Source organism: Athene cunicularia (assembly GCF_003259725.1).
Source record: "Athene cunicularia isolate RWA chromosome Z unlocalized genomic scaffold, athCun1 chrZ_part1, whole genome shotgun sequence".
Taxonomy (NCBI): domain Eukaryota; kingdom Metazoa; phylum Chordata; class Aves; order Strigiformes; family Strigidae; genus Athene; species Athene cunicularia.
In genome coordinates, this window is record NW_020799142.1 from 17,235,106 (window position 1) to 17,247,462 (window position 12,357).

Below are 12,357 nucleotides of genomic sequence, written 5' to 3' on the forward strand. Positions count from 1 at the left end.
GGGCCTGAGGCGGGGCCGCCGCGCTGCCCGGCAGCTGTCGGGGGTTCGCTGTCTCCGGCGAAGGGACAGCCGGCAACTCCACGACTGTAGTTTTAGGGTGCGCTGGCACAAATGTGAGTCTCCCCCTCTACTCCGCTCTCGTGAGAGCCCCCTGCAGTGCTGTGTTCAGCTCTGGGGGCACCAACATAAAGTCATGGACCTGCTCAAGCGGGTCCAGAGGAGGCCATGAAGATGCTCAGGGGCTGGAGCACCTCCCCCATGAGGACAGGCTGAGAGAGTTGGGGTTGTTCAGCCTGGAGAAGAGAAGGGACCAGGGAGACTTTATAGCGGCCTTCCAGTACTTAAAGGGGCTACAGGAAAGGTGGGGAGGGACTCTGCATCAGGGGGTGTAGGGATAGGATGAGGGGTAATGGTTTTAAACTGAAAGAGGATAGATTTATATTAGATGCAAGGAAGAAATTCTTCACTGTGAGGGTGCTGAGGCCCTGGCACAGGTTGTCCAGAGAAGCTGTGGCTGCCCCCTCCCTGGCAGTGTCCAAGGCCAGGCTGGACGGGGCTTTGGGCAACCTGGGCTAGTGGAAGGTGTCCCTGCCCATGGCAGGGGTTGGAACTAGCTGGGCTTTAAGGTGCCTTCCAACCCAAACTGTTCTATCATTCTCTAAAATCTCACAGTACTTTAAAGGGGCACCAAGTAATCAGCTATATAATGATGTACACAGCAACATCTGGATGCAGATGAGTCTGTTCAGCAATGTCTTTAAATTACATAAAGAAGTATATTAGGTAACAGCCATCACCAAGGAGCACTCACCCTAAATAATGCATGAGGTACATATGTGTATCAGCACTGTGAGAGAAACAACTAAAATTACGATCCCTTTTAAAGCTAAACAAATGCATTCCAATTAATGACTTAGAAGAAAACCGCAGCCATCAGCAACATAAAAGGGAATAAAAGGAATGAGAAGTATTGCAATTAAAGAAGATAGTGTAAGGTTAGTAAATGGAAATCCAAAGTCCCCAGTAATGTGTCTCTTACTAAACACTGGCAGTCCTTTCTAAGGAGCCACTCCAGGAACAGATACTGCATTTTAATATCTTAATCAATACAGATGTCATGCAGAGGTCTTGACCCCAATTTAGGAAGATATGCATAATAGACAGTAAATGTATTTATTCCACACTAGTGTCACAGGCAAGTCGAGCTGCAGATCTGGATAAAGAGGTTTAAGACCAGTGATATCTGAGCTGTCACCCTGATTGGTTATCTCACCTACTTAGGTCCACCTGCCCTTCCAATCAGGGAGACAGCCACTGTTCTGGGAAGGTTGTGCTGGCTCCCTGATCCACAGCTGCTCACCATTACCAGACCCAAGCCTTACCAGCCAAGGTTCTGAGGCTGCCCCAGTGTTTGTCTCCATGTATCTCTCCCATCTCCAGAATCTCTCCCAACTTCTAAGATCTATCTTTCTGCAGGATGTTCACACTCTTTCTGCTCTCCGAGCCCTTGACTTTCTCATGTGATAATCTACATTCAAAAGTACAAAGCCGATCTGCTCACTCACTGGCTCATGGCTATTCACTAATGGGAGGAGTCAGGAAATGCATTTTTTGTTTACTTCGAGCATTACAAAAAGTAATAAGCAGCTGACCCAGCTGTAGCTAGCAAGCAGCAGGTTTGTACTTGAGTTCCAAAGTTCAGTTTCAAACCCTCACTGTGCATATGCACCACAATTAGAGCAAAATCCCCAAAGAACAAGCACCGTGTCTCAGGCAAAGCTCTTGGTGAGCTCACTGACTTGCTCCTACTGCTTGTGGCTTTGCATGCCTCGTTCTCTCACAGCAGCCATGGGAACACACAAGCTCAGCACCCACTCCAACTTTCAGAGCACTCTTTAGCCATTGCCCTCTTTAGCTAATCATCAGATTCAGCCAGGTAGCCTGTTGATTCCCTTTTTATTTTCTGAATGATGTTGCTACCTCCCCTTCATCCATGACCTCAGTATAAGGCTGCATTGTGAACTCCTTTGGTGTTTCTAAATTCCCTCTGCTATTTAGAAGTATTGTGATACATCGGCATGTATACCAATATTTTAAAATATTTTTTTATTTTAAATATTTATTTTACTACTAGGCAACACAAACCATAAATGTGATTTAACAGAAAGAGAACCAAACTGTAACCTAAACTATCCTTGACATAGCAATTTATTTTTTTCTTTACTAAGCAGGAAAGAAAGGGCAGAACTAGACCCTTTTTTTTAAAAAAAAAAATAAAAATGGACCTGCATTCTGGACTTGGTGCTGACAGATTAATACATTGGGTTTACTGACACTGGAAGATGGTTGCTCAGTCTTTCAAAGTGATGAAAAATTGCACCAGACCTAACAACATAGTTAAGCAAGTGCTTAATTTTTAAAAACCTTGACTAATCCTTCTGACTGCCTCAGGACTACTTACATTTTTAAATTAACTCTCCCATCACCTTAAATGTTTTGGTGTGGAATGAATGGGCTGTAGCATTTAGGAGATTCCATGATGCAGAGAACACTTAATGAAAGTGGCAGTAACTGTTCCAGCTACCACCATTTGTAATGACAAATTACATTAATTAATTAATTAAGGGAAAACCATCAAACAAAAAAAGGGTGATGTGATTTATCAAAAGTGGTTTGCCACAGAAGAAGGGAAAACTTTGAAGCATAATAGAAATCATGCCAAAAATGCATTTTCATATGCACACTTACAGATGCTTTTATCCAGTTTGCACATGAATGCTCTAAAAGGATGAACTGTCCTCTCCTGATGGTGGGAGGAAAGTGAAGCTGCAATTCCTGAAACATGAGAGAAGAAAGTGCCTTCAAAAGGAAGACTCATGGTTTTCATTGCCTCTTCCTCACTACCAGTGTTCTTCTGGCTGGTGATTAAGGGATGGCTGCTCCAGGGACTGGCTGATCCCAGATGCTACCCCTTCCTGAAAAGAGGCGTTTGCGCTGTCCCTGTTGACAGGATGAGACAGGACACTACAGATCTACTGACCCTCATCCCATATTAATTTGCTACCTTACAGTAGCTCAGTTTTGAAGTTTCTATCTTCTGTATTATGTATCACCACACCCTATAAATCACTATATAATTACAGTGGGTCTATATAAAAAAACACTTTGACACAGAACAGAGAATTGTGTAGTTAAGTGGAAAAATGAGGTGCATTTTTCCTGGCCAGTCGGCAAATTGACCTTGCAGCAGTTAATCAATTGTGTAGTCTTAATGAAAGCAGGCTTGATGGAAACCAGAGAATTTTACTTCAGGAAGTGGCGAAGTTGGCTTTAAGCATGAAATAGTTGAAGACCCAGTGATATTTTAAGAAGAGTGGGGACACACCCCAAAACCGACTAAAACACGAGATGGTAACATTTTCTAAATATCATCCACATCCTCAAGCATTCAGAACTATAACTTTAAGGAGCACTTACAAACTCTGTCATATTTCAAGCTGCATGTACATTTTCTTTTGATTCATCCAGTTAGGATGCAAAACTTGTAAAATCAATGATACCTGAGTGCCAGAGTTACGCAAGAACTAAGACTTTTCAAAATTTCAGGGATGTATGGGGTTTGTGTGGTGGGGTTCTGGTAGTGGGGGAGGGGTGACAGGGGTGGCTCCTGTGAGAAGCTTTCCCAGCTCCAGGTCAGACCCACCTCTGGCCAAGGCCAAGTCAGTCAACAAGGGTGGTAGCACGTCTGTGGTAACATATTTAAGAGGGGAAAAGCTGCAATGGAGAGAGAAGTGAGATATGAGAGGAACAATTCTGCAGACACCAAGGTCTGTGGAGAAGGAGGGGGAGGGGATGCTCCAGGCATTGGAGCTGAGATTCCCCTGCAGCCCATGGAGGACCCCACGCAGAGCAGGTGGATGTGTCTGAAGGAGGTTGTGACCCCATGGAGAGCCCATGCTGGAGCAGTCTGTTCCTGAAGGACTGCATCCTGTGGGAGAGACCTCAGGCCAGAGCAGAGGAAGACTGTGAGGAGTCCTCCCCCCAAGGAGGAAGAAGCGGCAGAGATAACATGTGATGAACTGACCACAACCCCATCCCCTGTTCCCTGAGCCGCTGGGGAGGAAGAGGTAGCGTAATCATGAGCAAAGCCAAGCACAGATAGTAGGAAGGGGTAGGAAGAAGGTGTTTTTAAGGTTTGGGTTTATTTCTCATTATCCTATTCTGATTTGATTGGTACCAAATTTAATGGTTTTTCTCCAAGTCAAAACTGTTTTGCCCATGACCAGAGTTGGTGAGTGAGCCCTCCCTGTCCTTGTCTTGACCCACAAGACTTTTGTTATTTCTCCTCATTATCCCACCAGGGGGATGAAATGAGTGAGCAGTGGTGTGGTATTAGTTGCTGGCTGGGCCTAAACCATGACAAGGGACAACCTGATCAGATTCTCATTCAAGGAAGAAAAAAAAAAAAAAGGTAAGACGCCTCTATTTACACGTCACTTGTTCAGCCATTTCCAATTCATTTTAAATAATTTGGAAGTTATGTACTGCAAGCAGTTCTAGGCTAAGCATCCTTGCCAGACCAATTATCAGTGAAATGAAGGCAGAAATGAGTGAATCAGAGACATCTACATGAATGGAAAAAATAGTAATGACCAGGAGAAGCAGACTGGCTATGTCCACATTAACCATTTCACCAGCATGCCGAAAAACCATTGCTCATTGGTGTTGACAAGAAGTCACGATGCACATGGGAAGTGACATATGTTGAGAAGGTAGCTCAGATCTCTAGCCAAAGCAAGACCAAACCTAACTCTCCTCTTAACTCTGCCTTTTCCATCTATTCCCACTCTGCCTATGGCTCTCCAAGCCACATAGGTTGCCCAATCCTTACAGCAATAGTCCTTTCTTTTCCTATCCTGCTACAAAGGCTCTAGTCAGATCCTGATGAGCCATTCTCTTGAAAACCAGGCACTTTCCCCACACTTGATGCAAAGTATTGACTAATTCAAATACCAAAGCCGTAACTTTATTTTCCTATAAACTTGTAATAGTAATGCAATTGCGAAAGGAAGCAGAGAAACACTACATCTTTGGTTTCTAAACTGGGTCTGTGTTGGTTACATTGTCAAGTCAACTTTAATGCTAATACTAACATAGCCTGCAAGACCACCCAATTGAGATGAATTTATTTTTACAGAAATTCAAAGGTAGCCAGGGTCAGGTTTTGTAGCAACCTATAACTTCATTTTTATTTTAATTATTTATCTAGAAACATAGTTCTCAGATGTTATCATATATTTCTATTTACTAACTACAGAAAGGACAGCAGCACATCTTTGAAAAAGCTTTCCTGATACACACAACAGCAAATAAAATTAATAGTTTATATTCACATTTGGAAATTCTAACTGCTTCAGAACCTACATCTTCCTTGTACAGTAACATTAAAATTGCTGTGACTTCAGATCAGGCAAGTTAATGTCACAGAAGATAAGTAGCATGGTTTTAAAGTTACACTGCAAACTGGGTCACATTCTGACTGCTTTACAAGATCATAAAATACATGTACTTAGGTACCTATACCATGTAATAGAAACTATCATTGTAAGGATATTTTTTTCATGTCAGCAGCAGGTTAAAACTGTCTTCTGCATATGAAGATACATTGTTACAAGTTTATAAAAGGCATGATTCCACAGCAATACAAGCCAATAAAAGCTAGCACTGGCCCAGTCCCTCCTTTACCTCATCGACATTCCTGACTTGTCTCTGATGCCAGTACTTGGGCTCACAAGTCCCTGTATAAACTAACTTGGCCCTACATCACTTGTTAGGTGGATTTTTTCCTGGGCCAATGACCTGAATCACTTAATTCTCCTAAACATAAAGAGCAGGGGCTGGATACTTTCATTGACTTAAGCCATTGCAAAAATAACACATAAATAAAAACCATGAGTATCCTTCTATTCCCTACTGTTTTAGATTGTGTGTGGGGAAAATACAGAGGAAATAGTCAGATACTGTTATCAATTTCTGAGTATATATAACTCAATTTTTCAGTAAACAATTTATCAGAAATCTACTAGCCTCAACCTCCATGCAAGGCTGCATTTAAGGGGTGAAAAAGTAATTATGTCCTTCTTAAAATTCATTTCAGGATAACATAAAAATTCCAGAAGAGCAGCACCCTCAAAACCATGCACTTAAATTACTGATTCATGACTACAGCCTTAGTTTCAAAGCAATACATTGGCCAAACTTATGACTACTTTATCACTGAATAAGCAACAATAACATGCAACAACTGTATCAACTTTGACAGTTTTAGAGGCAGACCTCCAAACTGTCCAAACCTAACAGGAGGAGTAAGGAATATGCCAATTGCTATGCTGTACAGTAAGCTCACATCTAATATATGCAGAAAGGTCTTAACAGTTAAGTGTAATTATTTGTGAATATGCTCAATCTCTGTTCTAGAAAGGATTTATTCCTCAAGAAAAGAATCAGGTGTTTTCCTAAGAAGGCCACAAAGCCGTTACCCATTACAGAACACAGAACTATGCAATACTTCCTTCCCGTCACATCTTCCTTCACAGTATTGCAACACTGTAACATCAGCTGTAATTGCGATCTGTTAAAATGCTGGCAAAGAAAGGACGCTTTATCGCCAAAGTGCTGCCTTTGGAGATTTGCTACGGAAATTCTTTTAATGTTTTCATCCTATGGCAATTCAAGCTTCCCAAACATTTTACTACAATTCCAAAGGCAGGGAAACATAATTAAACCCATTTGTACAAACAGACTAAGGGAATTACTGAAAATCCCATGTGGCTTTAATAGCAGGACTGCAAGATGCCATTTCCTCTAATTTTCCCTCCCAAGATCACAGCAAGCAGAGATTCCCAGTGATGATCACAACCAGCATGAGTTACTCCTGACAGAGCTACTACCTGTGGAGAGCCACAGCAGTTTATGCTAACTACCACCTGCACTGAAAACTAATTTCTCACAAATGTGTATTTTAACAAATACAAAAAAAAAAAGGGTTATGTAGCTGAGAACAACTTACCGTTCCTCTCTTCCTGCACACATCATGTTCATCACTTTTCAAAGATTCACGTCATTTCTGGAGCCAGTTTCTTTCAAAGGCAGCATGCCCAACAGCACTGCACTTCTCCAAACTGAAGGGTAGGAAGTGCAACCCACACAGGTTATATATACAGAAATTACAAGAGCCACAATAGCCTCTACATGGGTAAATTTTATTGTCAGATTTGCAAAGTCTTTAAACTCTAAGCAAAGCTTCTTGCTAAGCTGTCTCTCAAAAGACAGCAGGGCCATTACTTCTCAGATTTCTTACCTTAAAAAGGATGTGGCTCCTGCCCCACCACATGCCATCCCAGCTGGGCATACTCTGCAGCCACAGGGTTGGCTGCAGTGGAGAATGGACTAATGAGCTGCTCGGTGCCATGCACAGCTAGTTCCAGCCAGCCCAGCAGCCCCACCACAAGCACAGCTGAGCCCCACAGCAGAGCTGGTGGGCCTCAGGGGAAATGTGTGTAAGAGGGCAAAAATGCCAGACAGGCAGAAGAAGGAACAAAAAGGAGCAAGAAGCAGCACAGGGAACTCCAAGAAGAGGAAGAGCTTCATGACAGAGCAGGGATTTCCTGCAGCCCACAGAGGACCCTCACCAGAGCAGAAAGTCTCTGCTGCCTGTGGAGAATCTGGGAAGCTCTAAGGTCCAGCATAGAAAAGCCAGGAGAAAGAAGGCACAGTGGGAAACCCCTACATACTGACAGCACCACTCTCCTCCCAAATGCCTCATTGCCTCTCTAAAGGGAGTGAGCGTAACCAGCAGCAAGATATGTTTTCCCTCTGTTTCAATGTTTGTCTTTTCCCGGTATCTAATAAAAGATACATATATTAATTGGCTATAATTTTCCCCACATCAAGTCCATTTTGCCTGCAATGGTAATTAGTAAGCAATCTGTATTTTGATGAGACTTTTTGTTCCTGTTTCTCCTTATTCTCACCTGCTGAGGTTGAGCAGCAGGGAGTAAATGAGCAGCTGGATAAGAGTTTGGCTCTTAGCCTGGGCCAACACACCACATTAATATATATATATTTTCTACTTTTTGCTGCCTGTCAAATCAACTGGATGATGCAGGCTAAGTGAGGGCACTTCAGACATGAGGCTTTGCTACCAATTCCTGGAACCACCTTGTCCGTACAGAAAAACTCATGGGAGGTTCAGCTATGATCCACTTGTAGTGGAGGACAAGCTCCCAGGAAGCAAGCTAAATTACACCAAGAACTTCAGACAGAACAGCAACAAGGTACTGTCATTTTGCTTGTCAGCCCCAGACACAGGCTGTATTTAGCACCTGTTAGCACTCACAGTCAAGCTGTTAATGACATGAACACCATCTGCTGGTCGGTCATGACATTTTAGTTCTGAGGGTTCTGTCAGTCTCCTGCTGGTCAGCTTGGGACCAGCCACTGTAGCAGCTATGAACAGGTTTTCTTTAGAAGTATTCTGACATTGTTACGAAGTGCTTAGTGAACTTCATGTTTAGTTTTTCATGCAGTGCTTCTGAAAGGTGTTCAGTAGCACAAGCACTTAACCATTCACAGCAGCAACATGCGATATAGCACTACAGTAAGAGTAGCACCATTTTTTTTCTATTCTAGCTTTCAGTGCAAGTGATTAATAACAGCTTTAGGTACAGAACTTCTCTGCTACACCCCCCAACTCAAAAGACTGTTAGGTTTGTGTGTTATATGAGAGCTTCTCTAAGCTTCCCCAGCTCCAAGTCAGATGTGCCTCTGGCCAAGGCTGAGCGAATTAGTGATTGTGGCTGCACCTCTGCAATAACATATTTAAGCAGGTAACAGCAGGAGGAGGGGTGGGAACCCAGGTCAAGGGGAGAAACTAGTATGAGGTATGGGGAGATTTGCCAGAGCAGACACTCCCCTGCAGCCCGTGCTGAGAGGCAGGCTAGGCAGGCTGTGCCCCTGCACCCCGAAGAGGTCAGTGGTGGAACAGATGCCCACTTGCAGCCTGTGGAGGACCCCACACCAGGGCAGGGGGACGCATGCAAAGAAGGCTGGGACTCTGAGGGAAACTGCACTAGGACAATTCATCTCTGGGAGGTATGAAACATGCAGGAGGGACCCATGCTGGAGCAGTTTTGGAAGAGCTGCAGGCCATGGGAAGGACTCATGTAGGACAAGCTACATGGAGGACTGTTTCCTATAAGAAGTACCCCACCCTGGAGCAGGGGAAGAGTGTGAGGAGTCCTCCCTCTAAGGAGGGAGGAGCAGCAGAAACAGGTGATGAACTGACTACAACCCCCATCCTCTGGTGGGGAGGAAGCAGAAAAATTGGGAGCAAAGGTGAGCCTGGGAAGAAGGGAGGAGCAGGGGGAAGATGTTTTTGAGATGTGGTTATACTTCTCACTGTCCTATTCTGATTGTTGAATTGTTTGTGGTAGTGATGTTTATAAATTAAACTGATGTTCCTTTTCCTTCCCCTAACAAGCCTGTCTTTTACCAGTAACCATAATGGTTGAGTCATACTTCCCTGTCCTTATCAATTCCATACCCTTTTATTTTCTCCTTCTCATCCCTGCAGGTGAAGGAGTGCTTGTCAAAATAATAGAAGTTCATGAAACCCCATGACATACACAAAAAAAGCATCTGACACAGAAGCCATCATCCATATAAACTGAAGCTTTAATTAGCTGCTTATAAGATTTAACAGATGCTTAAATCCTATAATCTGCAGATTCAAATTTTGTAACTGACCCATTACAACACAGAATGAACATTAAATCTAGATGAGCCCTTTACATAAAGCTCCTTCCCAAACTAAGTCTGCATAAGACTATCTTCCCATGCAAAATTTTGTAAAGCAGTAAGTTCAAGGGATCTACTAGTTTCCACCTGCAAACCCTCCATCTTTCTACAGCTGCATACTAGCTACCAGGCATCAAACGCTTACTGAAAGTTTTAACACTTAATACACGAAGTATCTTCTGAAAGATTGCTTTTGACTTTCTACATTAAGTTGCAATCATCAGGGTTCATCGTAAGAGTACACACAAGTTGCTGATAACTTGTGGCAAACAATATGATCTATTCTTTTAAACATTAAACATTTTATGAACTCAACAGCAAGGAACATTAAGTGCAACAGTTCACTTAAGACCCAGCAGAATACAAACTAGTTTGGTACTAAAGCAGTTTTAATTCCATGACTCCGGTGCACTTGCAGCATACAGCATCTTCATTCCTCCTGTGTTCGTGCTGCCTCTGCCTTTGTAATTCTAGGAAAAAGAAGTACTACTTTAGAATCATTAACATTTTCCATCATTCAACAGTAAGTCACTACAGTTAATCTTCTGTAACGTGGACAACATTTTTTAAATAAATACAGAAGCTCTTTCATCATTACACTTACATGCATAAGGTTTTTAGGCTCTGTGTAAAAATTAATGCACTTTAATCCACCTCAGATTTTATCAGGTGTAGCAATAGTTCTTGCCAAAGTTCAAATCCCCAACTTCTCCTACTCAACACAATCAGTTCACACAACTTTGGGGAAAGTCTTAAACAAGAGATAGCGAAGGAAGTTTGACTGTTTGCATTAGTTTCCCAGCAAAACCCTTTTCCTTTGGAAAAAGAATGAAGCCCAGTCATCTATAAGATTGTCCCAAAATAATCAAAGAGCAGCCTCCAACAGGTTCCTGTTTCAAATTCATCATTTGATTATCAAATAACCCTTTCATGCATTTGTTTCGAAAGAGAGTGAATATTGGAAAAACACAAATAAGATGTTGCCATTTCTCCTGGGGAAGTTAAGACAATCTTTACTGAACACTAGATGATATAGCCTCTCCTTCAATAGTAGTAAAACAGCAAAAGCCAGCTTTAATAGTTAATTTTGAAATGATATAGTAAAATATAGTCCAATATAAAATATAATAGAAGAGGGCTGACTACAAATGCAGAGTTTGTCAAAATTGCTGATCTCAGATCTCATAAGAAAGTAATTAGAACCTGATGATCTCCAACTCAAAGAGTCAGCGCACTGCATTTACATGGTTGAGAAGGCAGCACTCCCAAGGTAAAGAGATTTCCCCTGAAACTATCCTATTCACAAGGATGTGGATGAAAAGTCAATGAGATTTGGTAACTCAGAGGTCATAAAGGACATGAAGGAGAGACTTGGACCTAGAAATGGCAGATTTCATGAAATACTGGGAGACACTCCACAAAGAGTCATGTTTGGAAGCAATCTAGACTCAATGGTTGATGAGATCCACCTTTGAAAGCAATCTATACAAAGTCCAAAAGTGTCCTTGGACAGAAATACAGATGAAAGATCCACCAAGGCTGCAAGCACAGGAAGGCAGCAGAAGTTTAAGGGTGTAACTGAAGTCCCGTGAAGATGAAAATTAAAAAAACATTCAGATCTGATCAGGGAACTAGCTAGGCAGGTAAATACACCCAAAACACCCAATACTTCCCATAGTTATGGTATGGAAAAAGATAAATCATGAAAGGTGTGAGCTTGAACTCAAGGTTCAGACATTGGGTAAGCAGTGACAGTAATTACTCCTCCTGTGGTCTGTAGGAGTATTATCATGTGGAATGCAACTGAGATGTGATAAAATTCTTACAGAAGTAAAAGATCAAGGAAAAGCTTTTCACAGAATCATCTAGGTTGGAAGAGACCTTGTCAACCATTAACCTAACCCTGATAGTTCCCTACTACACCAGATCCCTCAGCACTATGTCAAACCAACACCTCCAGGGATGGGGACTCCACCACTGCCCTGGGCAGCCCATCCTAATCCCCAACAACCCCTTCTGTATAGAAATGCTTCCTAATATCCAGCCTAAACCTTCCCTGGCACAACTTGAAGCCATTCCCTTTTGTCCTATCACTTGTTCCTTATTAAAGAGACTCATCCCCAGCTCTCTGCAGCCTCCTTTCAGGGAGTTATAAAGGATGATGACGTCTTCCCTCAGCCTCCCCTTCTCCAGAATAAACAACCCCAGTTCGGTCTTTTGATGAAGGCATTAAAATCCAAGTAGATAAAAGCAAGAAATAGCAAACATTGAAAAAATAAATATAATTCAAATGAGTAGTTTAATATAATTTAAATCCTGAACTAGTGACTGGAGTTGAGAGCTATGCCACCTAGACTGTCTCATTTACTCAAGCTCTATTTTAACATTTGGTCTCAGCAAAACAAAGAGACCAGAAGGCACCTCCTTATCACAGACATTAAGAACAATTTCGACATGGATCAGATTGGTGCATTTAACTTGAATTAGCTTAAGTTTTCA

At 42.3% G+C, this 12,357-nt stretch overlaps 1 protein-coding gene across 1 annotated transcript in view; it reads right to left on the minus strand.

Annotated features, from left to right (window-relative positions):
- Positions 1 to 10,045: 10,045 nt before the first annotated feature.
- DDX4 (DEAD-box helicase 4) overlaps positions 10,046 to 12,357 on the minus strand; it is a 29,556-nt gene continuing 27,244 nt past the window's right edge. The window contains exon 14 of the mRNA XM_026865787.1: positions 10,046 to 10,328. Coding sequence (XP_026721588.1) covers positions 10,248 to 10,328 — 81 coding nt within the window. The 3' untranslated portion in view covers positions 10,046 to 10,247. The remainder of the gene's footprint in view (positions 10,329 to 12,357) is intronic.